The sequence below is a fragment of the Myxine glutinosa genome, chromosome 13 (assembly GCF_964187855.1).
Source record: "Myxine glutinosa chromosome 13, kmMyxGlut1.1, whole genome shotgun sequence".
Classification (NCBI taxonomy): domain Eukaryota; kingdom Metazoa; phylum Chordata; class Myxini; order Myxiniformes; family Myxinidae; genus Myxine; species Myxine glutinosa.
Window position 1 is genome coordinate 37261102 of NC_136273.1, and position 27628 is coordinate 37288729.

The 27628-nt window shown below is 45.9% G+C and overlaps 1 protein-coding gene across 4 annotated transcripts in view; it reads left to right on the plus strand.

Annotated features, from left to right (window-relative positions):
• LOC137438851 (receptor-type tyrosine-protein phosphatase kappa) overlaps positions 1-27628 on the plus strand; it is a 493330-nt gene that overhangs the window by 91427 nt on the left and 374275 nt on the right. For all 4 annotated transcript variants that reach the window (XM_078767331.1, XM_078767333.1, XM_078767332.1 and 1 more), the window contains exon 4: positions 23862-23943. In XM_078767331.1, the coding sequence (XP_078623457.1) occupies positions 23862-23943 (82 nt within the window). The remainder of the gene's footprint in view (positions 1-23861; positions 23944-27628) is intronic.

A 27628-nucleotide genomic window follows, 5' to 3' on the forward strand; every position in this document is an offset into this window, starting at 1 on the left:
AAACTTCCCCATTCTTCTCTGCTCTCTCTCTCTCTCTCTCTCTCTCTCTCTCTCTCTCTCTCTCTCTCTGTCTCTCTCTCTCTCTCTGTCTCTCTCTCTTCCCCACCTCTATCTCTCTAACTCTATCGAGGCCCTCCCTGACTTTGTGAAGGTAGGGGTACACCATCCCAGATGTGGGAGGGATCTCTGGGTCGCTCCTGGGAGATCAATCGGCTGTCTCAGTGCCTCAGGCTCGTTCAAGAGAACTGTCAGGCACTATGCAACAACAACAACAACAACAACAACAAGATCAACAACAACAACTTCGGTTGAGTGTTGTTTTCATGTGGCTGAGATTGTCGTATTACTGTCTGACGAAGCTATTTTCAGTTACTCTCTCGATTGATTGTGGCACGAGCTCCATGGATCCGGACAACTGACAAACGCTCATCGCAAGAGGCCTGCTTTGAGCTTGTGCTTCGCAGGGCCTCGCCATAGTGGTGCACATTGGGCATGAGAGAAGAACTTCTTCTCAACTTCTCAACTTCAAAGACTCAACTCAACTTCCTAGGACGGTGTGTCCACGAGTCAGAACGAAGGTTTGCTTATTACCTGAAGGCAATTCCTACGTTGCCGCGATATCCTGAGTTTTTGTTTTGATTTCAAACAGGAAAACAAACACGAGATTGCTTTTCATGAGTTTCATTTCGCAACCCTTGTGGACGAGGCCCAGTGAGTGCTTCACAATCCACGAAGCTCCGTAACAAGATATTTCCCTTCGATGGGACATCGCGTAGCGCGCTGGGGGTGAATCCTTCGTTCTGCTCACCTGCATATACAGCGAGCAGATTGCATCTTGTGTGCACTAACCTTCAATCCTCATCTCCCATTTTGAACATCTTTACCTCCTGATTGCTATCCAGTGATATTGTTTGCTGAATCCTGGAATATGTCGGTCACGTCCACCTTCCGGCATGATACACTTATCCGCTATTCTGCACGAGGCCAGATATCATTTTGAATGGACTTGATGGAGTCAGTGATGTCTTCACCTTGCTCTCGGGGAAAGGTTGTGCTTTGAAGGAGCATGTGCACCTCATCGTGTGATTTCTCTCCCCATGCAAATTCCCCTTTTCATTGTCATTCCTTTGCCTGTGGCACTTCGGCAGAGTGGAGGATAGTTCTGCACCCACTGGTGAGGTTTTCAACTGAGCATATTAAAAGCCGTGAATCGCATGAGGTTTTGAGGTTCTTCACACAGAAGTCACAATGGTGTGCTTTTGAGGGAACTTTGAAAGCAATTTCGATTTGATTAGTGTAAGGGTTTTTAAAATCCAGTGGAAAGCTCGGAGGTTTATCAGGGATAAGGTCACAGAGTGTTTAGTCTGACAGTGTTGTTCATGAAATGAAAATTTGGAAAAAAGTAAGGTGAAAAAAAAAATCATTATTCGATCAATTTTATAAACAAAGCAGGTACGAGGAACGGGCCTGACCTTTCTCCAGCTCCAGGAATTGTTTCAGCATTGCGTGCGAAGGAGCTGAAGCCCATTTTGTGATTGAAAGGATTATTGGCAAAGCGTCAGTGAAAATTGCCAAGACACTCACACACGCATGTCGTTACATCCTCATAAAGAGCCTTATCGTTTTGATTGTCCCCGGGAACACACAATGCACAAGTTTTACATTATGTTGTTATTTTATGGTCTGTGGTGTTGGATGGAGTGCCGTATCCATCTTTCGGCGCACTCATCATGTCATTTTTTTTTTTACACTCTCACTTTGTCTCTCCGAAAAGACAGTCTGGCGATCCCTCCCATTAATTTTTTTAAACAATATTCTTGAGGTAGAGTCCCTCAAAAATTTTGGCCTCACAATCAGCCATGATTTTTGTTGGACAAACCACATTTCTAGGTTGGCCTCCAAAGTCAGTCATCAACTGAGCATCCTCTGTCCTGAAAAGTCCTTCCTTAGAACATCTGAACATTTATCTACATACAAGGCTTTCATCCACAACTTGATGGGATACTGCTCTCCCTTCTGGACTCGTGCTCCTGCCTCACATGTTATTCAGATTAATGCCGTGTGAAACAACGGCCTTCAATGTCATTAGAATCTCCTGTGATGAAGCTGAGTCTCTCGGTCCATTTATTTCACATCGCAGATGGGTCTATGGTCTCTGTCTTCTTCCGCCTCCTTTCTGGTGTTGCACGCTCTGCCAAATATACAGTCATGTGAAAAGGTAAGTACACCCCGTGTAAAGTTTTGACTTTTTCAACATATTTCAACATACAGCTATTTGATCTTCATTTCAACAATATTGATAGATAAAGGTGATATAATATAACAAATACCTCTCCGAAAAGACCGACTGGACCGACTGGACAACCCTCCCATCTACTTTCTGAATAATCCTCTCCAAGAAGTTCTGTCACTCAAACTTTTGGGTCTCACTATCTGCCATGATCTTTCCTGGGAAAACCACATTTCAAATCTGGCCTCCAAAGCCAGTCGCCGACTGGGCATCTTCCGTCGTGCGAAGTCCTTCCTTGGCACACCTGAGCTCCTCACCACGTACAAGGCTTTCATCCGCAGCTCAATGGAATACTGCTCTCCCCTCTGGGCTGGTGCTCCTGCCTCACACCTAGCTCGTCTTCACGCTGTTGAAAGCAAAGCATTCAGAACCATTGGAATCTCCCGCGATGAAGCTAACTCCAAGGGCCTTTCACTCACTCACCACAGGCAGGTTGGTGGTCTTTCCGTCTTCTACCGACTCCTCTCTGGCCTTGCCCCCCCAGCTCTCTCTGGGCTCTGTCCCGCAAATATTCCTACAGGTCGCACAAGATCTACCTGCAACCCTCTTATGGTTAAACTGCCAAAATCAAGACTCTCTGCTCACCTTCGCTCCTTCATTCCTCTTTTCTCCCGCCTCTGGAACAAACTCCCTCACTCTCTTCAATCCCACTCCACCCTCCAGGTCTTTAAAACAGCTGTTCACCACCATCTCTTATCTTCCCCCATCCAAAACCTTGATCTTTTCTATCCCCGATAATTTCACCCCAATTCCAATTTTTGAAATACCAACTTCTGACCTGGAAGTCCTTGGTGTCCTTGTGTTTTATACTTCTCCCACCCCCCACGCCCCCACCCCTTCCCACGCCTCCTCCCCCCAAGCCCTCTCCCTCCCACACATCTCCCTGCTCTCAAATGTTGTGTGCTCTCAAGTGTTTGTGTGCTTCCCATTCTCTTGTCTTCCACTCCCTCTTTTTATATATTTTGTTTGTCTGGTTGATTTGTTTGTGAAGTAAATGTCAGCTCTTTCACGAGCCTCGATTCAGTATACAAAAAAAATAAAATAATAATAATATCATGAAACATTTACATTTTGTAGTCCATTGTATAATTTAAATAAACATAAATGCAAATTTCGTATGTGGAAAAAGTAAGTACACCCCTACATTTATCACTACTTCAAATACCTAAAATTAGAATCACGTGCACCAACTCAGGTGCAAATGATTAGAACATCGTGAGAGAGGATCTTGGAAGAACCTGTCTTATTTAAACCTCAGACATTTAGTTTGGTTTGCTCTTTGTTGTTGAAGTGTGCGGCGTCACCATGCCGAGATCAAAAGAGCTCTCTGAGGCCTTCAGAAAGAAGGTTATAGATGCCTACGAGTCTGGGAAGGGAGTTAAAAAGATCTCCAAACAATTTGAAATCGATCGTTCGACTGTCCGGAAGATCATCTACAAATGGAGAAGATTCCAAACAACTGCCAACTTGTTCAGGCCAGGCCGCCCCAGCAAGTTCAGCGCGAGAGCAGACCGCAAGATGCTGAAAGAAGTCTCCAAGAACCCCAGAATGTCATCACAGGACCTTCAGGTAGCTCTTGCCACTGTTGATGTCAAAGTGCACGAGTCTACCATTAGAAAGAGGCTGCACAAATTTGATCTACATGGGAGGTGTGCCAGGAGGAAACCTTTGCTGTCCATAAAGAACATCAGGGCAAGACTAAAGTTTGCCAATGAACACCTAGGCAAAGACCAGCACTTCTGGAACAATGTGCTCTGTATAGACGAGTCAAAGGTAGAGCTATTTGGCCACAGTACCAGAAGACATGTTTGGCGAAAAACCAAAGACAGCATTTGACCACAAGAACCTGATACCAACTGTAAAGCTTGGTGGTGGAAATATTATGGTTTGGGGCAGCTTTGCTGCATCAGGACCTGGGCAGCTGATAGGGATATTTTCCTATAGTAGTATGTAATCGATGAATCAAGAAATTCAATGTCCATAACTTTTGTCAGAAGAAGAATCACAAATTTTAATTCCCGAGTAGGACAACACTTTCTGTCTACAAGGAAATACACAGCAAGAAACAATAACCTTTATCAAACCTAGGAGAGCATACTACAATTCACAAAAGCACATTGCAAGATTCACAGAAAGTCCCAAGTGAAAATCCTGGTACAGTAGAGATGTACATCAAAGGAAACATCATAAGGATACATTAGCATGCACAGTATACAGTCAACATACAGTGTAAACATACAGAATCGACCAGCCAAGTGAAACATCCTAAATACACCATTTACAACATTACAAACCCAGCGATAATCCTAAGTACAACAAACCAACATCTTACAAACCCAGTGATAATCCAATGTTAGCTGAGACTTCGCACTGAGTCGATTATTCACTAGTTTTACCAAACACAATGGGATTTGGAAAGCAGTTCAGTGAATGCTAATTACTTCAGACGACCTGGTCAGACATTGTGGCATCAGTTGTATTATTTTATTATTTGTTGTCAATTGTATTATTTTACATTGAAAAACAATATCATTCTACAACTTATTTATATAACTCAATAAAACATTTCATTTTATTTATCATTTTGGGAAGACCCGATCCAACACTATATTTCAAAAAACACCCTATCTGTAATCATATTACCCTCAGTCATAAAAAAATGATTTTACCATGACAATATGTGGTCTACCATTGCCTCTACGAAGTATTTACTTTTCTCGAGCAAACGAATTTGGTCAGAGTGTCGGAGATAATTCGCCTACTGAAGGAAATCTCAACTTATAAATGGAAATCACAAAAAAAACTTGCACACGAGGTGAACAGGTTGTAACTCATAGAAATTACTTGCTTCATAAGTTTTACACTTCCACACAGCTCACCATCATAGAATCCACTATGAATTCTTCATTGTACCAGAGGGTGCTTGAGGATAATGTGAGGCCATCTGTCAGAAAGTTGAAGCTCAACCGAAGGTGGACCTTGCAACATGACAATGATCCTAAACATACCAGTAAATCCACCAAGGAATGGCTGAAAATAAAGAAATGGAGGGTTCTGGAATGGCCCAGTCAAAGCCCGGATCTAAATCCCATCGAGATGTTGTTGGGGGATTTGAAATGAGCTGTGCATGCAATTGTGCATGCTGTGCAACAATTTTTTGTTGAATAAATTATTGCAAAGTCAATTTTTCATTGTTTTTTGTTCAATTAGATCACCTTTATCTATAGATACTGTTTAAATGAAGATCAAATATTGATATGTCCACATATGTTAAAAAGATTTTAAAAAACATTTCATGGGGTGTACTTACTTTTTCCACATGTGAAATTTGCATTTATGTTTATTGAAATTATACAATGGACTACAAAATGTAAATGTTTCATGATATTTGTTATATTATATCACCTTTATCTATCAATATTGTTGAAATGAAGATCAAATAGCTGTATGTTGAAATATGTTGAAAAAGTCAAAACTTTACATGTGGTGTACTTACTTTTTCACGTGACTGTAAGACCTTACTAGAAAAAGGATGCCCAGGCAGTGGTTGCCTTTGTAAGACGTCTTGGAAATATAGTCTGCCAACAAAGATCGTGGTTGATGTCGAGATCCAAATGTTTTGAGTGATTTTACTTCTTCCAGTGGTTTGTTGAGAAAGTAGATGTGAGAGTTTGCCAGACAAACCTTTCCGAGAGCCAGGTTGAGTGTGTGGGATTTGTTGGGGTTGAAAGACATATTCCAAGTGTTGGGATTGAAGAGAGTGAGGTAGTTTGTGCCAGAGGCGGGAGAAAAGAGGAATGAAGGAGTGAAGGTGAGGAGAGAGTCTTCATTTTGGCAGTTTAACCATAAGAGGGTTGCTGGCAGATCTTGTACGACCTGTAGGAATATTGGGTGGACAGAGCACAGAAAGAGCTGGGGGAGCAAGGCCAGAGAGGAGTCGGTAGAAGACAGAAAGACCACTAACCTGCCTGTGGTGAGTGAGTGAAAGGCCCTCGGAGATAGCTTCATCGCAGGAGATTCCAATGATTCTGAAAGCTTTGGTTTCAACAGCGTGAAGCCGAGCTAGGTGTGAGGCAGGAGCACCAGCCCAGAGGGGAGAGCAGTATTCCATTGAGCTGCGGATGAAAGCCTTGTATGTGGTGAGGAGCTCAGGTGTGCCAAGGAAGGACTTCGCACGACGGAGGATGTCCAGTCGGCGACTGGCTTTGGAGGCCAGATTTGAAATGTGGTTTTCCCAGGAAAGATCATGGCAGATAGTGAGACCCAAAAGCTTGAGTGACAGAACTTCTTGGAGAGGATTATTCAGAAAGTGGATGCGAGGGTTGTCCAGTCGGTCTTTTCGGAGAGACATCGTAAGAGTGTGATTTGTCAGGATTGAAAGACATGTTCCACTTGTTTGCCCAGTCTGTGATTTTGTCCAGGTCTGCAGAGAGTGAGGAGGCTGCAGACTGCCGATCTGAGGGATGAGGAATGGAGCGACAGAGAGTAGAGTCATCAGCAAAGAGATAGAGAGGATTTTCAAGAGAGTCAGAGAGATCATTGATGAAGACCAGAAAAAGCGCAGGTCCCAGAACACTGCCTTGGGGAACTCCAGCCTGAACAGGAAGAGGAGATGAGAGAAACCCATTCAGGGCCACACGTTGACTACGACTCGAGAGGAAGTCCGCCAGCCATGCGTGAGATTTCCATGGATACCAAAGGAGGAGAGTTTGGTGAGCAGAGCGGGTTGCCAGACCGTATCGAAGGCACGTGATATGTCAAGGGAGACAGCTCTAATTTTCTGTTTGGCATTGAGTTTGTGTGGAAGGATACCCAGGCACCAGGCAGTATCAATATCAGGAGAGGTGGAAATGAAGGATCAGTCTTGAAATGAGAGGTCATCTTGCAGTCCCTGACAGTCAACTTGGGTTAACTGCCAGATGTTTAATGGTGCTAACGCAGGTCTCGACAATGGACAGGGAGATGTTCACGCTCACAAGTCAGATGAACCTCTTCGAGCAGAAGAGAAGCAGGAGACACTTGAAGGAAAATTTGTCATTACCAAGACGAAAACGGAGGACATGCCATTGGGAGAAATCTGGGTCAGAAAGTTCACTGATTGTTTGAGCCCCATGGATTCACAGATGTCCTTCTCTGCAATGTTTTGGCTGGTTGAAGAGGTACCAACACCCAGCCAATTGGCATGGTGACAGTTGAAATCAATGCATATGAGGAAGAGAAAGTTGGGATGGGTGGTTATAAGACGGTCCAAATTGGCAGAAAGTGAGATGTAAATCGAGTCGTCCCTGTTAGGAGGATGGCACAGCACACAGACAAACAGGAGGTGGTTGTGGAGGGGAAGGCACAACCAAACGTATACCTAGGGTTTAGGAGAAGGATCTCCTAAACTCGAGATCTTTGAGATCTAAACTTTGAGATCTCGCGAGATCTTGGAGACGACGGCAGGGATTTTCGAAGCTCCACACGGTCTCCACGTTTTCAAAGTTGTCTGTTCACAATTGTATTTTGTCGAGACTGTATTTGTCTTTCGGTGTGTGAACATATAGTGTGCTCCTTGGATGTTTCTCGGTATTTATCTTTCATAAATTAATCGTTTGTTTGCCGCGTCGCGAGCAAGGCCTTGCAGCCTCAGGCTTCCCCCGTCGAAGGTTGTTCCTTCCTTTGCTGTTTTGCTAGGTTTTTTGATTTTCCCTTCTCCCCCAAACTTCACCAAACATCTACTCTTTGTCGAACATTGTAACCCCCCCCCCCCACCCCACCCCCCAAAAAACAACAAAAAAACAAACAAAAAACGTATTTCCCTTTCTCCTCGTGTGCTTTTGTTCCATCGTCCGCCTCTGTCCATGTGCGCTGTCCCGCCCCGCCCCCATTATCCCCTTGCCTTCCACCTTTTGCCCTGCAAGTGACTCGTGGTGTCCCTCTTGGCTCCCTCTCCCCGTTGGTATTTTTTTTCAATTATTATTATTATTATTATTAATATAAGATTGTTCTTCACGGTTCTGTTTAAATATGTTTAAACTTTCCCCTGCAGTGTTTTATTCAGTGGTTTATGACAACACGCTGTTTTTCTTCCTATTTAAAAGGCTCCTTTCAATTTCCTCTTCAACTCATTCCATTTCAAAAAAATATTCAATCTCTTATAATTCTTTCTCACGACATGCTCTAAATTCTCATTCATTCCACCCCTTCTCCATCGTTCTTAAACGGATCGCTAACTTGAAAATCACAACAAACCCAATTTGTTATACATGTTCATCTTTCCTTAATCATCCACTTTCTAAACGTCCCCCTTGCCCCTCCCCTCCAAATCTTCCCCCTTGCCCCTCCCCTCCAAATCTCCCCACTTGCCCCTCCCCTCCTAAACTCCCACCTTGCCCCTCCCCTCCTAAACTCCCCCCTTGCCCCTCCCCTCCAAATCTCCTCCCTTGCCCCTCCCCTCCAAATCTCCCCCCTTGCCCCTCCCCTCCTAAACTCCCCCCTTGCCCCTCTCCTCCTAAACTCCCCCCTTACCCTTCCCCTCCTAAACTCCCCCCTTGCCCCTCCCATTCAAAACTCGCCCCCAACCCCTCCCCTTCAAATCTGCCCCCCAACCATCCCTCCCAAATTCTCCCCCCTCCCACCTCCTTCTCAAAGCTGCCTCCTCCCCACTTCGTCTCCCTTCTATCTCATACCTCCACCTCCCCCAACCTTCGACCTTCCTCTGCCCCCCCCCCCCCTCAAACAACCGCTCACTGTGCCTCATCCCATCACCATCAAACCTTTCGTCCTCCTCATCCTTCCCTTTCTTGTAACTCTTCTGTAATCTCTGCCACACTATCAACTGCTCTTCCTACCTCCCCCTCTCATCCTTCATCTGACCCTACCCCTCCCCTCCCCTGTCCTGCACCCGATGCTCCCCCTCTCTCCTCATTAACGGTATGGACCTCAAACATCCGGGCCCTTCGCTCAAACCTGATTGATCTCTCCATTCAGGTTGCTTCTGACAATCCAGACTTGATCTGCTTAACAGAAACTTTCCTCCTTCAAGATGTCTCTGATTCCTTAATATCTCTTCCTGGTTACTCCCTCCTCCGGTATGATAGACCTGAGCCTCATCCTGGTGGTGGGGTGGCTATCTTTATCAAAAACTCTCTTCCTCACTCTCCTTGCACTGCCCTCTCTCCACCCTACCCCCAGGAGTACCTCTGGCTACGGCTTCCTCTCCGCTCCCACCTTTTGTTCAGATGTGTTCTGTACCGTCGTCCAAACACTGATGACTCCATTTACATTTCGCTGTCGGACAACATGGACCAACTTCTATCAACTCATCCAAACTCTCTCTTCCTCATATGTGGCGACATCAACTGTCATCATGCCAGCTGGCTGGGTGTGGGTTCATCTCTCACCAGCCATAGCACCTCAGCAAAGGACTTCTGCGACTCATTGGGACTGACACAATGTCAATTTCCCGACCCGGATCTCAGTCAATGGAGTATCTTCTCTTCTGGACTTGGTTATGACTAACTTCCCTGCAAATGTCTGCTGCTCTTCTTCTGCTCCAATCGGTTCTTCTGATCATGTGCTTGTTAAAGTGGACATCTCTCTGGCCATTGTCAGAGAGCCTCCTCAGTGCCGACGAGTCTGGCATTTCACTCAGGCTGACTGGCACGGTCTGCAAGCAGCCATCAATCATCTGGACTGGTCTCCCATCTCTACTGCCTCTGACATAAATTTTTCCTGGGAATTCTTCCAAAGCAAACTGCTCTCTCTCATGCAGAGATTTATCCCATCTCGTCTTCAGTTGTCTTACACTTCCTCCCGTCCATGGTACACTGAATCTTGTGGTGAGGCAGTTGCCCTGAAACAACTTGCCTTTGCCTCTTGGAAGGCAAATCCAACTGAAGGCCATCTCAGTTCCTTACACCAAGCTCGGAACAAGTGTGTGTCTACCCTCAGGAGTGCCAGGAAGCACTATCTCTCCACACTCAAGATTGAACTCTCAAACCTGTCTCTTTCCTCCAAATCCTGGTGGCGTCTGGTCAAATCCGTTTCTGGTGTTTGTTCCCCCTCCATCCCCTCCCTTACCTCAAATGGCTACACAGTTGACACCGCACGTGACAAAGCCGAATGCCTCAACTCTGTGTTTGCCTCAAAAATCTTGTGTCCCAAACCCATCTCTCTCTGTTCCCACCTTTCCCAGTCGAACCCAACTGCTCCTGGACTCTGTGTCCTTCTCTCCTGACAAGGTGAAGAAGTTTCTGTCAAACCTCGACTCTGATTCTGCAACTGGACCAGACGGCATCAGCCCACGGGTCCTAAAATCCTGCTCTGCCGCTCTATCTCACCCTCTCTCTGCCCTCCTTTTCACCCTCTCTTTTGCTCAAGGTCATCTGCCACCATCCTGGAAATCAGCAAACATTACCGCTTTACACAAAAAGGTGCAAAAACAGATCCTTGCAACTACAGACCAATCAGCCTGCTCCCAATTATCAGCAAAGTCATGGAATCCATCATTGCTTCGGATATCAAATCCTTCCTCTTCTCCATTGGCTTGATCTCTGATCATCAATTTGGATTCAGACCAGGTCATTCTACTCTGGACATGTTGCTTCTGCTGTCTCAACAATGGATGGAGGTCCTCAATGCCAAACAGGAAATCAGAGCTGTCTCACTTGATATATCACGTGCCTTCGATACGGTCTGGCACCCAGCTCTGCTCACCAAACTCTTCTCCTATGGTATCCATGGAAATCTCCACTCATGGCTTGTGGACTTCTTCTCTGGTCGAAGGCAACGTGTGGCCCTGAATGGATTTCTCTCATCTCCCCTGCCTGTTTTGGCTGGAGTTCCCTAAGGTAGTGTTCTGGGCCCTGTGATATTTCTGGTCTTCATCAATGATCTCTCCGACTCTCTGGAAAATCCTCTCTATCTCTTTGCTGATGACTCCACTCTCTGCCGCTCCATTCCTCATCCCTCAGATCGGCAGTCTGCAGCCTCCTCACTCTCTGCAGACCTGGAAAAAATCACAGACTGGTCAAACAAGTGGAACATGTCTTTCAATCCTGACAAATCGTACACTTTTACAATGTCTCTCTGAAAGGACCGACTGGAAAACCCTCCCATCTACTTTCTCAACAATCCTCTCCAAGAAGTTCTGTCGCTCAAGCTTTTGGGTCTCACTATCTGCCATGATCTTTCTTGGGAAAACCACATTTCCAAGCTGGCCTCCAAAGCCAGTCATCCTCCGTCGTGCAAAGTCCTTCCTTGGCACACCTGGGCTCCTCACCACATATAAGGCTTTCATCAGCAGCTCAATGGAATACTGTTCCCCCCTCTGGGCTGGTGCTCCTGCCTCACACCTAGCTCGGCTTCACGCTGTTGAAACCAAAGCTTTCAGAATCATTGGAATCTCCTGCGATGAAGTTAACTCCGAGGCCTTTCACTCACCGCAGGCAGGTCGGTGGTCTTTCTGTCTTCTACCGACTTCTCTCCGGCCTTGCTCCCCCAGCTTTCTTTGTGCTCTGTCCCCCCAATATTCCTTCAGGTCGCACAAGATCTGCCTGCAACCATCTTATTGTTAAACTGCCAAAATCTAGGCTCTCTGCTCACCTTCACTCTTTCATTCCCCTTTTCTCCTGCCTCTGGAACAAACTCCCCCACTCCCTTCAATCCCACTCCCCCCTCCAGGTCTTTAAAACAGCTGTTCACCACCATCTCTTATCTTCCCCCATCCAAAGCCTTGATCTTTTCTACCCCCGCAAATTCACCCCAGATACACTTTTTATTTTTTGTCCCCCCGTCGCACAGCGTAGCGAAAGGGGGGCTATGGCTTTCCCCTCCGTCCGTGTGTCCGTGTGTCCGTGTGTGCGTGCGGGCGTGCGTGTTTGCGTGCGTGCGTGCGTAAGCGAAGGACCGCATTCGAATTTGGTGTGTGGGTGCAACCCACGTCAAAATCCAAGATGGCCGCCGCCATGTATGTCTGATGCCATGTATGTCTTAACCTTGTGAGATGAATATCTTGAAAAATAAGCGAAGTACCAACTTCTAATCTGGTGTGTGGGTGTATCTCAGCATAAGGAAGAACGCTATTGAAAATTGGGTCGCCACGTCAAAATCCAAGATGGCCGCCGCCATGTATGTCTGAACCTTGTGAGATGAATATCTTGAAAAATAAGCGAAGTACCAACTTCTAATTTGGTGTGTGTGTATCTCGGCATAAGGAAGAACGCCATTGAAAATTGGGTCGCCACGTCAAAATCCAAGATGGCCACCACCATATATATGTCTGAAACTTAAGCGAAATATCTCGAAAAATAAGCGACGTACCAACTGCTAATCTGGTGTGTGGGTGTATCTAGGCACAAGGAAGAACGCTGTTTAAAATTGGGTCGCCACGTCAAAATCCAAGATGGCCGCCGCCATGTATGTCTGAACCTTGTGAGATAAATATCTTGAAAACTAAGCGAAGTACCAACTTCTAATTTGGTGTGTGGGTGTATCTCGGCATAAGGAAGAACGCTATTATAAATTGGGTCGCCACGTCAAAATCCAAGATGGCCGCCACCATATATATGTCTGCAACTTGAGCGTAATATCTTGAAAAATAAGCAAAGTACCAACTTCTAATCTGGTGTCTGGGTGTATCTAGGCATACGGAAGAACGCTATTGAAAATTGGGTGGCCACGTCAAAATCCAAGATGGCCGCCGCCATGTATGTCTGAACCTTGTGAGATGAATATCTTGAAAAATAAGCGAAGTACCTTCTGGTGTGTGGGTGTATCTCGGCATAAGGAAGAACGCTTTTGAAAATTGGGTCACCACGTCAAAATCCAAGATGGCCGCCGCCATGTTTGTCTGACCCTTGTGAGCGAAATATCATATCATAGCATGTTTTCTGCGTGTTCCACTTTGTCAACTCACATCACTTCCCCGACGGGGGACCTAGGCGTAACGCTTGTTTTTTTTGAAATTCCAACTTCTTTCCTGGAAGTCCTTGCAGTGTTCATATGTTTTATACCTCTCCCACCTCCCCCAAAGCCTTCCCCCTCCCACATTTCTCTCGTTGTCCCTGCTCTCAAATGTTGTGTTTGTGACCTTCCCCCTCTCTCCCCATCTTGTCTGCCGCTCCCCTTATTTTTTGTGTTTTGTGTGTCGGTTTGACTTTTTGTGTGATTAATGTTAGCTCTTTCACGAGCCTCGATCTTGTATACAAAAAAAAAAGAAAAAAAAAAGGGTAGTACACAGACAGTGGGAAAGAGAGTTTTTAACATAAACTGCTACTCCTCCACTGGACCGAGGCTACTCCATCAAATTGGAGCGATGACCTTGGATGTTGTAAGTCCAGAGTTATGAATGGGAGAGGAGGTGCTGTTGGCAGGGACGGGAAAAGAAGGGAGGGATGGGGGAGCGTGGATTGGGGTAGGCAGGAGGATGTGGAATGGGACATGAGTTGAGCATGGAGGGGTTGTATGCTGGGGAAGCAGAGTTGGAGCAAGACGTTGGGGAAGCGGAGGGTGAGTTGGACGCTGGGTAAGCGGAGGGAGAGCAGGACATTGGGGAAGCAGAGAGGGAGCAGGACGCTGGGGAAGCATAGAGGGAATGGTACGCTGTGGGAGAGAAGAGGGGCGGGATGCTGGCAGAGAGGAAAATTGGCTGGACTCTAGAGAGAGAGAGAGAGAGAGAGAGAGAGAGAGAGAGAGAGAGAGAGAGAGAGGGAGAGAGAGACAAAGACAAAGACAAAAAAAAAGGAAGAGAGGAAGGAAGGAAAGAAGACGGAGACATTCTTGTTGTTTTAGGGACAGACGAAAACAGAATTAGATAAAATATTTAAAACAAGGATGGTGACTAATGTGACAGAAATCATTGGAGACATGTTGTGGATATGGGAAACAGTTAGGTGAAAAACGGCTCGGCCCAAAACTATCCGAGCTTGAGACAGAGGATCTAAATAAGTAGAACGAGCACATAAAAATCCACAGCAGTGAGCATTCAATACGAAGAACAAGTGACACAAACAGAGGACGTAAAATCTACGGCACCACAGATGAATCCAGAATGATTACTTTGCTCTTTGGAAGCAGATTTCTCAGAGTAACCACCAAGAGAAGCGACTACAAATCGAGATGCTCCTTTCGCTTTCACAGCGACCAGTTTTTCCTTTCACCTCTGTGATTGAGAGTTTGTGCTCGTCTCCACGTTATTCCCCCTCCTATGTCCTCCCCTCGCCCTGATTCTTCCCCACATCCTTTATTTATCCAAGTTTCCCTCTATTTTGCCCCTCAACCCCTTGCCCCTTTCTTCTCTTGCAACTGGTATTTTCGTTCCATTACGTCCTGGTCGGTTCTGTATTTGGACTCCTCCGCAAGCCTCGACTTTGTATAAAAAAAAAAGTCTGGTGAGGTTCTGGAATCCCTCTCATCTTATCACTTCTCAAAGTCGTTTATTTCTGAGTGAAACCTTGCATTTCCAGAAGTTTCTTACGGAATTCCCACCGGGATGTTTGTTCATGTTGATCGCGTTTCCATGCCATGCACGAGTGAATGCGAGTAAAAAGGTGAGTAGATTTTAACCACACTGGAAAGAGAAATGTAGGAACTGATTGCAAATCAACATGCAGCCAATCACCCATGACCCTCTTGGCACGAGTCTTCAGGATAACAGGAACTCTTGCTCAGATAACAAGTCAGATCCGTAGTCGAGAATCGCTCGATCGTGGTCGTGAGCTCCGCTTACCAGAGAGCGAGGCCTTTGAGAATGAGCATTGATAAGGAAAATGCAAGATGCAGAGCTTGTGAAAGTCTTTCCCTGGCTGAAAGATTTCACGAGTGGCTTCTGAACCTCAGAGTCAAAGGCCTAAAAAGGTAGATATATGGGTTGGGGTTGAATACTAATAAGAGATATCTACCCAGGGCCATCACATGACATGGATGACTTCAAGATACTACCAGTATCAAGAAAGTTGTCCAAATGTTGTCATCAGTCATTATTATTGTTGTTATAATTTTGTAATATGATATAAGGCAATTAAGTTTTTGCAATACATGAAATGAACTGTGGCTGCCGTGTTGGCTCTCGATTATAAGGAGCTAACCCTTGAGGAATTTTAGGAACATGCGCAGTGTGTGGAGATCCCATTTGCAACCAGGCAAAGGTTTCTATATTAGAAGGAAGAATCCTGGGCCTACATGCCAGATAAAAAGCAGGCAATTGAAAATGGATGTAACAAACTACGACTCCCAAATAGCATGCGAATTTCGTCCTCACCTCATGCCATGTTCCATTAGTCGGGATCGGCGGCTCACAGAACACGTGGGATTGGCACAGCTTCTCACATCCCGGCTGGCCAGGCCTGACATTCTTGGAAAGATTAGGGCAGTATTTTAGAATTTGGTGCAGAGTGCAAGCACACAAAGGCCTGCTCTTTCTTTTAAGGCATCGTGGATATTTACCATCCATCAGCGAATGCTAAGAGATGGGACAGCCTGATGAATGTCGTTGTGAGGGATGGTGCAATCCATCTTGCTTGCTGATGCATTTTTTTTTTGTGTGTACAGAGTCGAGGCTCGTGGAAGAGCTTGAACACTGAACGGATAATACTGCTTTCCTGTGAAACACCAAGGTGGCAGTATATACTTGGGTCAAGATTCAAACTCAAACTAGACAGCTGAAAGACCAGTTTGCTTAATTTGAGCCATGCTGCCACACCTACATACTTTAGGAATTTAAGACACTTGTGTGTTATCAGGTATACCTTTCAAGGGGATTAAATAATAATTTAACAGAGAAAAGCAAGAAGGGCACCAGCCAGGCTGAACAGTTTACGTTTTGTATCCGGTTTACGAACAGTTTACGAACAGTTTACACAGATAGGCCGGATCTGGATTCAGACCTGAACCAAAATCTAATCAGCTTGTTCTTGTCACCTACCCAACTTATCCACTGAGTTTTATCATCATCCATCCACAACTTTTTGAGATATTGTGCTATATATCGTTTTTGGAGGACGTATTTTTGGCCGAATCCGTCCACAACTTTTTGAGATATCGTGCTATATATATTTTTTTGGCCCCATCTCTCAATGGTGAAGAATCACATTAGTGTAGCAGCATAGCAAACCTGTTGTGCATTTTGTGATACAAGCACCAAATTTGGCACAAATGTACATTAATATGTTGCGAACATTTTCAGATATTGGGCCACTTGAAATTCCGTAATTTTTTTTTTCAAATTTTTTCAAATTTCGTAATTTCAAATTTTTCGGGTGACACCGTCACAATTTCGGTCTTCGAGGCCGGCCGATATAGTGGGGCGGCTTAGCCCAAATATTCAAAAGAATTGTGCATTTTGTGATACAAGCACCAAATTTGGCACAAATGTACATGAATATGTTGCGAACATTGTGTGGTCAGCAATGAAGACGAGAGTCTGAATTACATGTATGCAAAAGACCTTGTGAACCAGTGAAGCAAATACACGGGTAAGCATGAATTAAATCTAGGGCATGATATAATTTCCATGATGTTTACCTCTACACTCAATGGTGGAAGGAGGTAATGTTTTGATCCCAGCTTGTCTGTATGTCTGTTTGTCTGTTAGTCCACAAAATTCCAGACAAAGCTTGTAGTAGTGGTAGTTGTAGTGGTAGTGGTGATAACAGAAATTGTTATATAGAACTGAACTTATATTATTATTATATGCAGAAAATAACTTCATTTCTATATGCCCTGCAGTGGACAGGTTAATTGGTTTATGCACTGAAGGGGTCACCCTGGTGTGCACTGCTGTGTTCTGCCTCACTGAGTTGTTCAGGTATGATGTACTCAGCACAAGCTTCCGGTCGGCCCGGAGGTGGGGGTGCGGGGCCTGTCACGGAACGTCAAAACAAACGGCCTGCCGGGGCCGCCCAAAAGTCGGGCGTGAGGGGCGCGTCCACTAATGGAACGCCTCTCGCTTCCCAGATCGAGGGCCACGTGGTCAGGAGAATCTCGTCCCTTCCGGTCACACTTTGCCTATCGGCCGGCCTCGAAGACCGAAATTGTGACGGTGTCACCCGAAAAATTTGAAATTACGAAATTTGAAAAAATCTGAAAAAAAAATTACGGAATTTCAAGTGGCCCAATATCTGAAAATGTTCGCAACATATTAATGTACATTTGTGCCAAATTTGGTGCTTGTTTCACAAAATGCACAATTCTTTTGAATATTTGGGCTAAGCCGCCCCACTACATAAAATATAAACAATTCTAGAATCTGGATCCAGATCTTCAACAAAATCAAATAAAGTTCTTCCTTGTCACACACCAAACCTGTCCACCAAGTTTTGTCCGAATCTGTCAACAACCTTTTGAGATATCCTGCTCACAGACAGACAGACAGACAGACAAACACAGGCGTGAAACGATTACTCGGTGGCGGAGGTAACCAGGCTCTCACAAACCTGTGGAAGATAATATCGAAACTTTTTTTCCAAACTGTTTTTATTTCATCTGCAGTATCTTTGTTTCTTTGGTGCTTTATGTATTCTTTTCTGTTAACTCTGTATAATCAAATCACAACTCGTTAATGGCAAATGCACTTAATTTGCTTTCTTCGTGACATTAATTAACTGAGGAATTGACTTACTTTAATTATCATAGGCCGGTTACTTTCTACCTCCCAGCAGGTTCTCCTTCCCTTAAACATTCCTGAAGCGCAGAGCTTTTCTGTAAGATTCTCAGTCACTGGTGTATGATGTCACATGGTGTTATGAACATCCTAGGGAGATGAGTTGTGTTTGGAGTTAGGCCTGCACTGAATCAGCAGGTGTTGAAGCTCAGGAATGAGCTGGACTGTAGAAAGTGGAGGGTTAACGTGGCCTGATGGGAGGAAGGGACGGGTGAGCAAAAGGCACATTTGAAGTGGAGCTTTTGCGGAAAGCGGGGCGGGTAGCGGTTCTGGTCGTGTGGAACAGTTCAGAAGTAGGAAAATAGTGGAGATCTTGAATCCTGAGGGGTTGAATGGATGAGCACGTGGTTCTAAATAGACTCAGGAAATCGTTTCACCAATGGCATTAAAGGAGGATTGGGGAATGGAGATGAACCCCTTGTTACCCTGTTGTCATCAGCTTATCCTGTTATTTCCTCATCCTGCCATTGTTCTCGTTTTTCTTCATTCTCTCATGGCATCCATCTCCATTTTACTCTCAAGTGCATTCATTCCGCTGTCCCTATACTTGATAAGCACTCGAAGAAAAGCACCCTGAAGATGATTCTGTAAACATCCCGCTGGGTGTAGTCTAGTAGGAAGACTAGGTCCCCCTGCACCCCCCGGAGATATACTTCTAATCAGTGTTTCTAGATTGGAAAAAATGTGTAGAAAATGACTAGCTATGGCCCCAAGCTGAAAAAATGTCCCACATACCATTTTTATGCAAATTACTGCTGCCATTATCAAAAAACGATTTTTGACATATCTCAGCCAATATTGCAGATAATTGAAAAATGAAGGTGTCTAGACCCATGTTTTGAAGGGCATAGATCATGATAGAACTATTCATAACATGATTACATGTGTCTATGGTATACTAGTATGCATATTAATGCTGTAATTACAAAATAATCAGTTTTACAAATGATAAGGATACGTTAATACTGCAGATAACTTAACATGGTACATAAGGGGTCTAAACCCAGGTATTTTCAAGGTTAAATGTCAACAAGATGCTCCTGAGTCTTGCATAGGGGCGGGACATTGGCAGTAACATTGGTACCACTCAACTTTTCTTCCCACCATTGACTTTGTATTGCGAGAGATTTTCACTTGCTTATTTAAAGGTTTCTCACCCAGCCCACGTAAAATCTACCAACTCCTGCTGTTAACTCCCAAACATATTTTTTTATGTTATCCAATCACAGTGCAGAAATGACAGACTAGAGATCCAAATTAGTGCTGCTATAGCTGCCATTTTACATTTCCATCCATGTAACATGCGCGCTCGCGCGCTCGTATCAATTGGTAATGTCGCGCGCTCGTATCAATTGGTAACGTTGATGTTATTGAATACCTCAGTTGAAAGTTCAGTCTTCCATTCCATCTGTGTGTTGTTCTTGGTATTCATCCTCCAATCTAGCCAGGTAAGATGCTAACTATAATGTTACTCACACTCTTGACTTCAGTTTCTGCATGAAATCATAAACAGGCAGAATAACAGCTGAGCCAGCTAGCACCATGTTAGCTAACGTTAAAGCTAGCCTCATCTATGTACAGTATGTTCCTAATGTCGGTGTAACTTAAACTTTTGTTAATGCCAAACATGAGACATATCTGTTGACTTCTGTATATGAATTGAACCAGAAAGAGGCACGACAGCTGAGCTAGCTACAGTAACTTAGCACAATGTTTCATTGGCCTAGATAGCTAACGTTAGTGTGGAAGAATTTAGATGTTTTAGCTATTAGCACTTTTGATGCCACTAAACATGGTTTAGTCAGCTAAAAAGTACCCTAGTGTAGAACATGACTCAGAACCTCTGTTACCTCACTGAAAACTCAGAGCCTCCTTTCACAGGCACTTTTAACATCATTCGTGATTTCTTATTTGTCATTTAACAGTGATGGTAGACATCGACAGCAAGCATGCCCAAAAGAAAACGGAGTGTAGAACCTGCAGCCCAAAGCTCTCCTCCTACATGCATCCTTCATGTACCATCCATGGCTGATCATGGGGATTTCACGCCCCTCCGTAAAATTAAAGGATCTGCTTCAGAAAAACTGCAACTGCTTCAAAAGATCCGGGATAGACGTCTCAACCAACCGCATGACTCCCCATGTCGTATGCAATCAGTATGTGATCAGATCCCGGCAACTCTTCCTGATGACCTAGAAAGAGTAGGATATCACAGCAAGTGTTATAAGCACTTTGTCCGCCACTTTCATCGTCTGGGAGATGATACAGAACCAGGGCCATCAACCTCATCATGGCATCACTCTCCTCGTAAACCAGGAGGTTCTGCTGAACCCATCTTCCCGCCAGAGTGTATATTTTGTGAGAAAGTTGAGACCAAAGATGCTCATCGCAATACTGAGAGGCCTACAACCTTCCCATCCTTTAAAAACAAAGAAAATGCATGGGAGCAAATCGAAACACGGGCTGAGAAAATGGATCTCTATCGACTCCATCGAAAGGTGAAAAACAAAGACCTCTTTGCATGTGAGGCCAAACACCATCCGTCATGTTTTAAAGCTTTCCGCACAGCATTCTACAACTATGAGCGTGCGATTCACAGAGCCGAAGCACCAAAGGAGCAGGCTTGCATGTCAGCCGCCCATGAAAAGGCATTCAACTCAGTACTGGAACACATTCAAACCCAGGTCATCCAGCAGAATAAAGTTCTACAGCTTTCTTCCTTGCGCTTGCTCTATGTCGAGGAACTGAAACTGAATGGATATGAGAACTCAAATTATCGGTCAGAGAAACTACTGAAACGCCTACAGAATGACCCAATCAAGGAGCATATCCACTTCACGAAGGTTGATCATGACAAATGTGATGTCATTTCTTTCTGGCTTGTGCACAGCTCAAACATAACAGTTTCCAATGCTCTCGCACGAGCATTCACACTCGGAAGCACAAACAAGAACCAAAATGTTGCCCTCCAACTTCGCCAGGGTATTCTACAGGCTTTCAGAGAGTGTAAAGACCAACCATGGCCACCAACAGCTGAAGACATGGAGCTCAATCCTGAAGACATCCTACCTCCAGACCTTGTCCGCTTTCTCAGCGTGCTAATGACTGGCAAGGAGGGCATCGAGACAGAAAAGGTGAAGCGTCTGGTCTTCTCCATTGGACAAGATCTGTGCCGTGCAGTGTCAGATGGAAAATGGAAGTTACCAAAGCACATTCTCCTCTGTGTGACTGTAAGGCACCTGTTCCGAAGCAAACAGCTCACCACAATACTACACAGGCTTGGACACTCTGAGAGCTACGATTTCGCCTTGGAGTTGGAAACTGCTCTCGCCAAGGTCCTGGATGAAGTCTCAACTTATCGTACACCACAAATTGTGACAGGAGAGGGCAACCTTGTATTCCACTGTGAGTGGGACAACTTGAATAAAACCACTACCAGTGTGCACGGCAGCAACATTGTAAACAGTGCTGGAGGAATCATGGTGCAGGAGGTCAAGCCCGGGTTCGAGAGCAGCAAGGACCGAATGCAACCTACCATCAATAGGTCACAACAGCGTAGCCTGAAGGTCGACACACCAAAAACTCTCCCACCCTTGCACTTTACTCGCGTTGGCCCGAAGTTCCCTGAAGGCTCATCATTCACACCGCCAGCAGAGAATGACACAGTCTATGCCACTACGATGCAAGAGTACTACATCTGGCTCTTCATCAGATACATCGGAAGCTGTGGCCTGCAGCCTGTGCCTGGGCTAGGGGGTTTCACCTCTGCAACTGGTTCTCCCCCACCCAGCAAATCAACAGTCGACTACTGCACGCCTATCCACCAACCGATCACAGACAACGCAGTTGTTCGTGAGCTACTGAAGCGTTCCGAGGCAGCAACTGCTGAGGTGGGTCAGAGATGGGTCCTGAATACATTTGATCTGGGTGTCTGCATGAAAGCCCTTCCCATCATCTGGCGCTGGCCAAATGAATTTGCTAGTCATGTAGTAACGATTGGACCCTTCCACACATCCATGAACTACATCGGGATGCTCACTGGACACAAGATGCGTGGTTCTGGATATGCAGAGATTCTCTTTGAGGCACAACTAGTAACAAGTGGATCTCTCAAAGGTGTTCTCAGTGGAAAGGCCTACGCAAAGTCCCTCTTTTGCCTCAAAACAGTGTGTGAGGCAATGGAGAGGCTGTTGATGGAGAGATTCACTGAGGAGGAGAACATCATGATCTCTGACCCTGCTGTGCTTCTCAGAATGACCCAGTCTTGCAACCGAGAGCACCTCGATGAAGCCCTCAAAGACCCCTCAACAACATCAAGCTGACGGTGTACCTGGATACAGGGTCAGGGAAGCATCGCCAACTTGTCAACGTCTCTGAGCTGGCAGAATCCCTGGGAGAGGACTACTGTGCCACTCTCCTGGGGTACTATGTGTTCAGCGGAGAAGACTGCACCAGTGCCTTCAAAGGGAAGGGAAAAGTCGGGCCCTTGAAAAAGCTGGAGAAGAATCCCAGGTTTCACAGGGCATTCGGTGAACTGGGTGACAACTGGGATGCCAACCCTGAGGTGGAGAGGCAGTTAGAAAAATTCACCTGTGTGATGTACGGCCAGAGTCGCGAGTCATCAGTGGACATTGTCCGTGCCAAGCTGCTACGAAAAATGGTGGGAGAGGACAAGACCCTCACATCCAAGTCCAAGGTTGATCTGGCTCGCCTTCCTCCATGCCAGTCTGCCCTGAAGCCGCACATCCAGCGTGTGAACCACCGCGTAGCATTGTACAAAAGAGCCGATCAACCTATCATCGAAAAGCCAAAACCTTATGAGGAGCAAGGATGGATAAGGACTGATGAAGGACTGTTGAAACCAATGTGGTCCAGTGGTCCCATCCTACCAACCTCACTGGTGGATCTTCTGAACACAGGAGAGCACGAAGAGGAGGAGGAAGAGGAAGGAGAAGAAGAGTTTGACTCTGACGATTTCGATGAAAATGATGATGACTGACTCAGTGTAGAATCACTAATGCTAATGATGTTTATCTAAAACAAGCAAGAGAAGAGTGGTCACATTGAGTGCTAGGACTATTTTGACAGTTGTAATATTTAGAAAAATAAAACTTTGTGTTAACGTCTGTGTAGACGGACCTTAATATGAGTCTATTATTTCGTAAAACTGTGATTATTTTGTAAATAAAGCACTAATTAGCATACTAGTATACCATAGACACATGTAATCATGTTATGAATAGTTCTATCATGATCTATGCCCTTCAAAACATGGGTCTAGACACCTTCATTTTTCAATTATCTGCAATATTGGCTGAGATATGTCAAAAATCGTTTTTTTGATAATGGCAGCAGTAATTTGCATAAAAATGGTATGTGGGACATTTTTTCAGCTTGGGGCCATAGCTAGTCATTTTCTACACATTTTTTCCAATCTAGAAACACTGATTAGAAGTATATCTCCGGGGGGTGCAGGGGGACCTAGTCTTCCTACTAGACTAGTGGTGTTTGTTTCTATCAAAGCAATGTTGTCAGATCGTGATGTAAAAGTTAACTTTTCACAAAAGCCTGTGAAGCCACTGCCCCGTAGTATATAATGCAAAAGGTAATACAGACGCCATTGCGTGGATCCAATTCTGAGCGGTGATGACGACGCCATGAATAAATGGCTAAGAGTCGAGGAATAGCGAGAAGGGCACGGGGTAATGGGGTTTCTTCGGCGGCACTGGAGAATCCCATTCTGGGCGAGTCCACGGTAATGGTAGCTGACAAATGCATGCGAATCCATTTGATTCCAGGTATTCTCATCGCCCTTGTGCGGTGATTCCAAGGCCTCGGGCACACATGGGTGGACTGGACACGTCGGATATGTCGGCAAATGTATTGCCGAGGAAAGAGGGCCTTTTGACCGTTTCTTCTCTCCCACAGCTCATTTTTGAAGCGGCCGTGGAGGGAGCTGGAGAAGGATACATCGCCATCAAAAACGTCCAGGTTCTCAGCTATCCCTGCAGTGAGTTTTGGGTGGTTCTGGAGTGGTGCTTTGAGGCTGGAGATGGGAGGGATGTTGTCTGAATCGGATACCATGATTGATAACGATTTCACAGTTGTTTCTCCGAGACACCGGCTTATTATAACATCCCATTTCCACAGGAGTCCCATAGCTCAAGAAGACCGGTTGCTCACAGATAAACTTGCCCTATTTGTGAAGCCTCATTGGAGGTTTTAAAAGGGCAGAAAGTGTGAGTTAGCCAGCTGCGCCTTAACTCCTACGTTAGGCTTACAGTTTTTGTGGCAAGTTTAGCGAAATTAAACTTTCAAGCTTGTGTGAGAAGATAAAGTTTTGGGTGTTTGCACCGATTTTGATCCCTCACTTTCCACTGCAGCATGACAAATTGTTTTTAACAAAACAGTGACGTCTCTGAATTCTGCTCCACATGCCTGTCAAATTTCCACATTTTCACCACCACTCACCCTGCTCGCCATTGTCGGATTAAGTCTCTGGTTAAGGCTTTGTGGCATCGTCCTCACTGCCAGCACATGCAATTTAGAGTTTGGATATATATATATATATATATATATATATATATATTGTTACCGACACGACTTTGATGTTATGGTGGGCCGAGCGGAATGGCCGCCGTGTCCGCACAAGTTACCCGATTATACTCGAACGTTGACTAAGTCGCGCTATGCTAAATCAATGATGGAAAAGACACAACGGCTGGATTAAAATGACACGACACCAAGGGTTCAGTTCTCAAGACCTCCGGAGGAGGTTATATTAGGGCGGAAGGTCAGATTACAACGACAAGAGGGACAGCATAGAAAGGCAGGCACTTAGACACACTCTTATATTAGCCCCGACAGACGACAGATAAACGGGACAAAACTGACTCACACGGGGATTGATGGCAAGGAAAGCGGGTAGTCGATGGCTCAAGGTGCACTCTTGGCTCAAGGACAGAATCGACCCGGTCCAGTCCAAAGATACGGGAGGTCTCTCTCAGCGCTAGAAGGTGGTGACTGGCTCTTCTTCAAGCTCGGCTCGGGGCGCATCTCACGTCACGTCCGGTAAGTGGCCGCGTATATCCGGCGGGGAGTGACACGCCCTCGGCTCGTTAGCTCCGCCCCAGATGGAATCGGCCCGTTGCTTCTCATTGGGTGCGTGCGGGGGGTTTCCGGCTCCGCCCTTGACGAGGGGCTGACAGCCAGCCCCTTCGTGGTAACCCCGTGGAGCGCATGGCCAATGGCGGCTAACCAGCCGGAGCGAGGACGCACACTCCCCGCGCCGCGCCGCCCCCAATCTCCTCTGTTGTTGTAGTTGTTGTAGTTGTTGTTGTTGTTGTTTCATGGGGAAGATGGGAGGAGGTAAGGGGAGGTCCTAAACTCACTACTGGTGCCATACGATCACATTCTGGTGCAACGAAGAGTCAGAATTAATGGAAACGAGTCCTTAACTGACATAGACTAAGAATAACTAGCAAGATGTCCTATAGTTGTCTACGTGAGATGCGGTGAACCTGGGCACGACATTTAATGGGGGAAAAAGGGGAAGGTCAGTTCTACAGAGTGTTATTTACAGGCAATGGGACTAGGGAATGGGGGATTGGGGATAGTTGGGGAGTATTGGGGAAATAGGGGAGTATTTACAAGCGGATATTGAGGCCAAATGCCATATCCGCAACATTGCACCCTTCTCTACCCTCGGGGCGTCCCGACCCGATAAATTTTTACCTATTTTAGTGTGGCACTCAGATGTAGTTCCCTCTACTATTAACTCTACCCTGAGTGCGACAGTTTTACAGATATTCACAAATGAGTAAATATGTCCCCCTGCGACGTTGCACCCTTCTCCTCACAGAAACACGCCCACAGGATAACCGAATCGCGGAAAGAATTCGCAAACTAAACATACAGCCGGTAGGGAGCATTATTTACACAAGACTACGCTGATATTTACACTACGATCCAGGACCTGTTTTTGAAGGAACACATGCAGATGTTATGCATAGAGAGAGCACGCATGCCAGCATCGATACACCAACCCACGAGTGCTCTGTGGCCTTATGGCCTTTAATAATGTGCAGAGCACCCCTTCCAAGCATCAAAAGCACCACCCCATAACACAGTCAGCACCATCCGGTGCACCAATAAAGTGTTTATAAATCACCGGTGGTGTCGCAGCCGGCCGATGTTCTGCCGCTGGTCTTGCCTTCGTGTGGTGCACTTGGTGTTCTTGCCTCTTTCAAAAAAATAAAGAAAGGCGCCAACCGCGTCCATTTCTGTATTGTGGCCGTCAGGGGGCCAACTATAAGTGGTTCACCTTGTATGGCATAGGTGCCACGTTGACCCATAGGTCCATCCATGGGTGGTGCTTGGCCGCAAAAGAACTGCGGTCCATTGTGGGTGGCCACAAACATTGCGGTCCATATGGTGTATCGATCCAGGCAGCAAGCAGCGAAAGTGCAGGCCCACAACTGCGGATCCAGCACCTCTCTCTCTCCTCTCTCTCTGCCCCCAAACCAGATCCTCGGAGGTGGGAGACAAAAGAAGCAGACAAGTGAGTAAGGTGGTAAGGGCGCAAAAGTGCACGCAATACAAGATGATGCACACTGGGGGCACATGGGAACCAGGTGAGACAGGTACGTTCCTATCGTACGCCCCCCCCCCCCCCCCCCACCAGGTAACCTACATGGCACCTCCCTTACCCCTTACTGTATCCACAAAACACAACACTACCCATAAACATCTACTTTACAAATCAACAAACGTCCCTACTGTCTTCCCCGTTCCTCCCATAAACCAAATTCGTCTTCTCTCCCTCCTAACCAATCAAATTTGCCATTTTCAACTCTCATCAAAATTTGCCATCTCCAACTCAACATCATAATTTGCTATCACCAATTCATCATCAGTCCCTCCTAGGGAGGGAGAGATGGAATCACCCCAATGTCTCATCCACGTCGTGATGCGTCTCACAAATCCTCACAGCAATTCTCATTTCCTGCACCAAAACAAAGAAAACACAGGTGTGGAGTCATCATCATCACCACAGGTAAGTGGCTGCGTATGGTGCGACTGGTTCATCAATCCTAACTATTTCCTAAATGACTTTAACAACTTTACACTACCCGGGGTCTTTCTCCGGCCAAACCATTGGCCCTCTTACACTATGGGTTCTAAAAACCAATTCCCATTGGCCAAACTGTGGTGCTTTTCAATTTGGGGTCTCACTCCCCCGATTCATCTCCCGGTGCCCTCGCACAATTTCTGGGCTGTGGCGTGTACCTCTCCCAGCGGGTCTACCCACCTGCACACCTCCACCACTGCAGTTGCCTCCGAGCTTACCTGCTCCTTACCCTAACCTAACTACCTGGGGAAGGCCCTCTGGCGCTCTCCCCACTCGGTGCCCTCTCTGGCACGGGGCTGCCCGATCCACACCCGGGATCCTCAGGCACCCACTCACAACTACCGGCTCCCAGAGCCCACCTGCGGCCTCACCTGGCCGACATCCTCACAGTGGTGGAGTGCCCAACCAACTACACACACTAACAGGCTACACGCCCAGCCATTTCCACAACACTAATGCACCCATCCACAATACCATTCTGCAACCGCACCACAAATGCCAATATCCAACCACAATTTACCTATACCCTCTACCTAACACTTACACTACCCGCCCCGGGTACTCG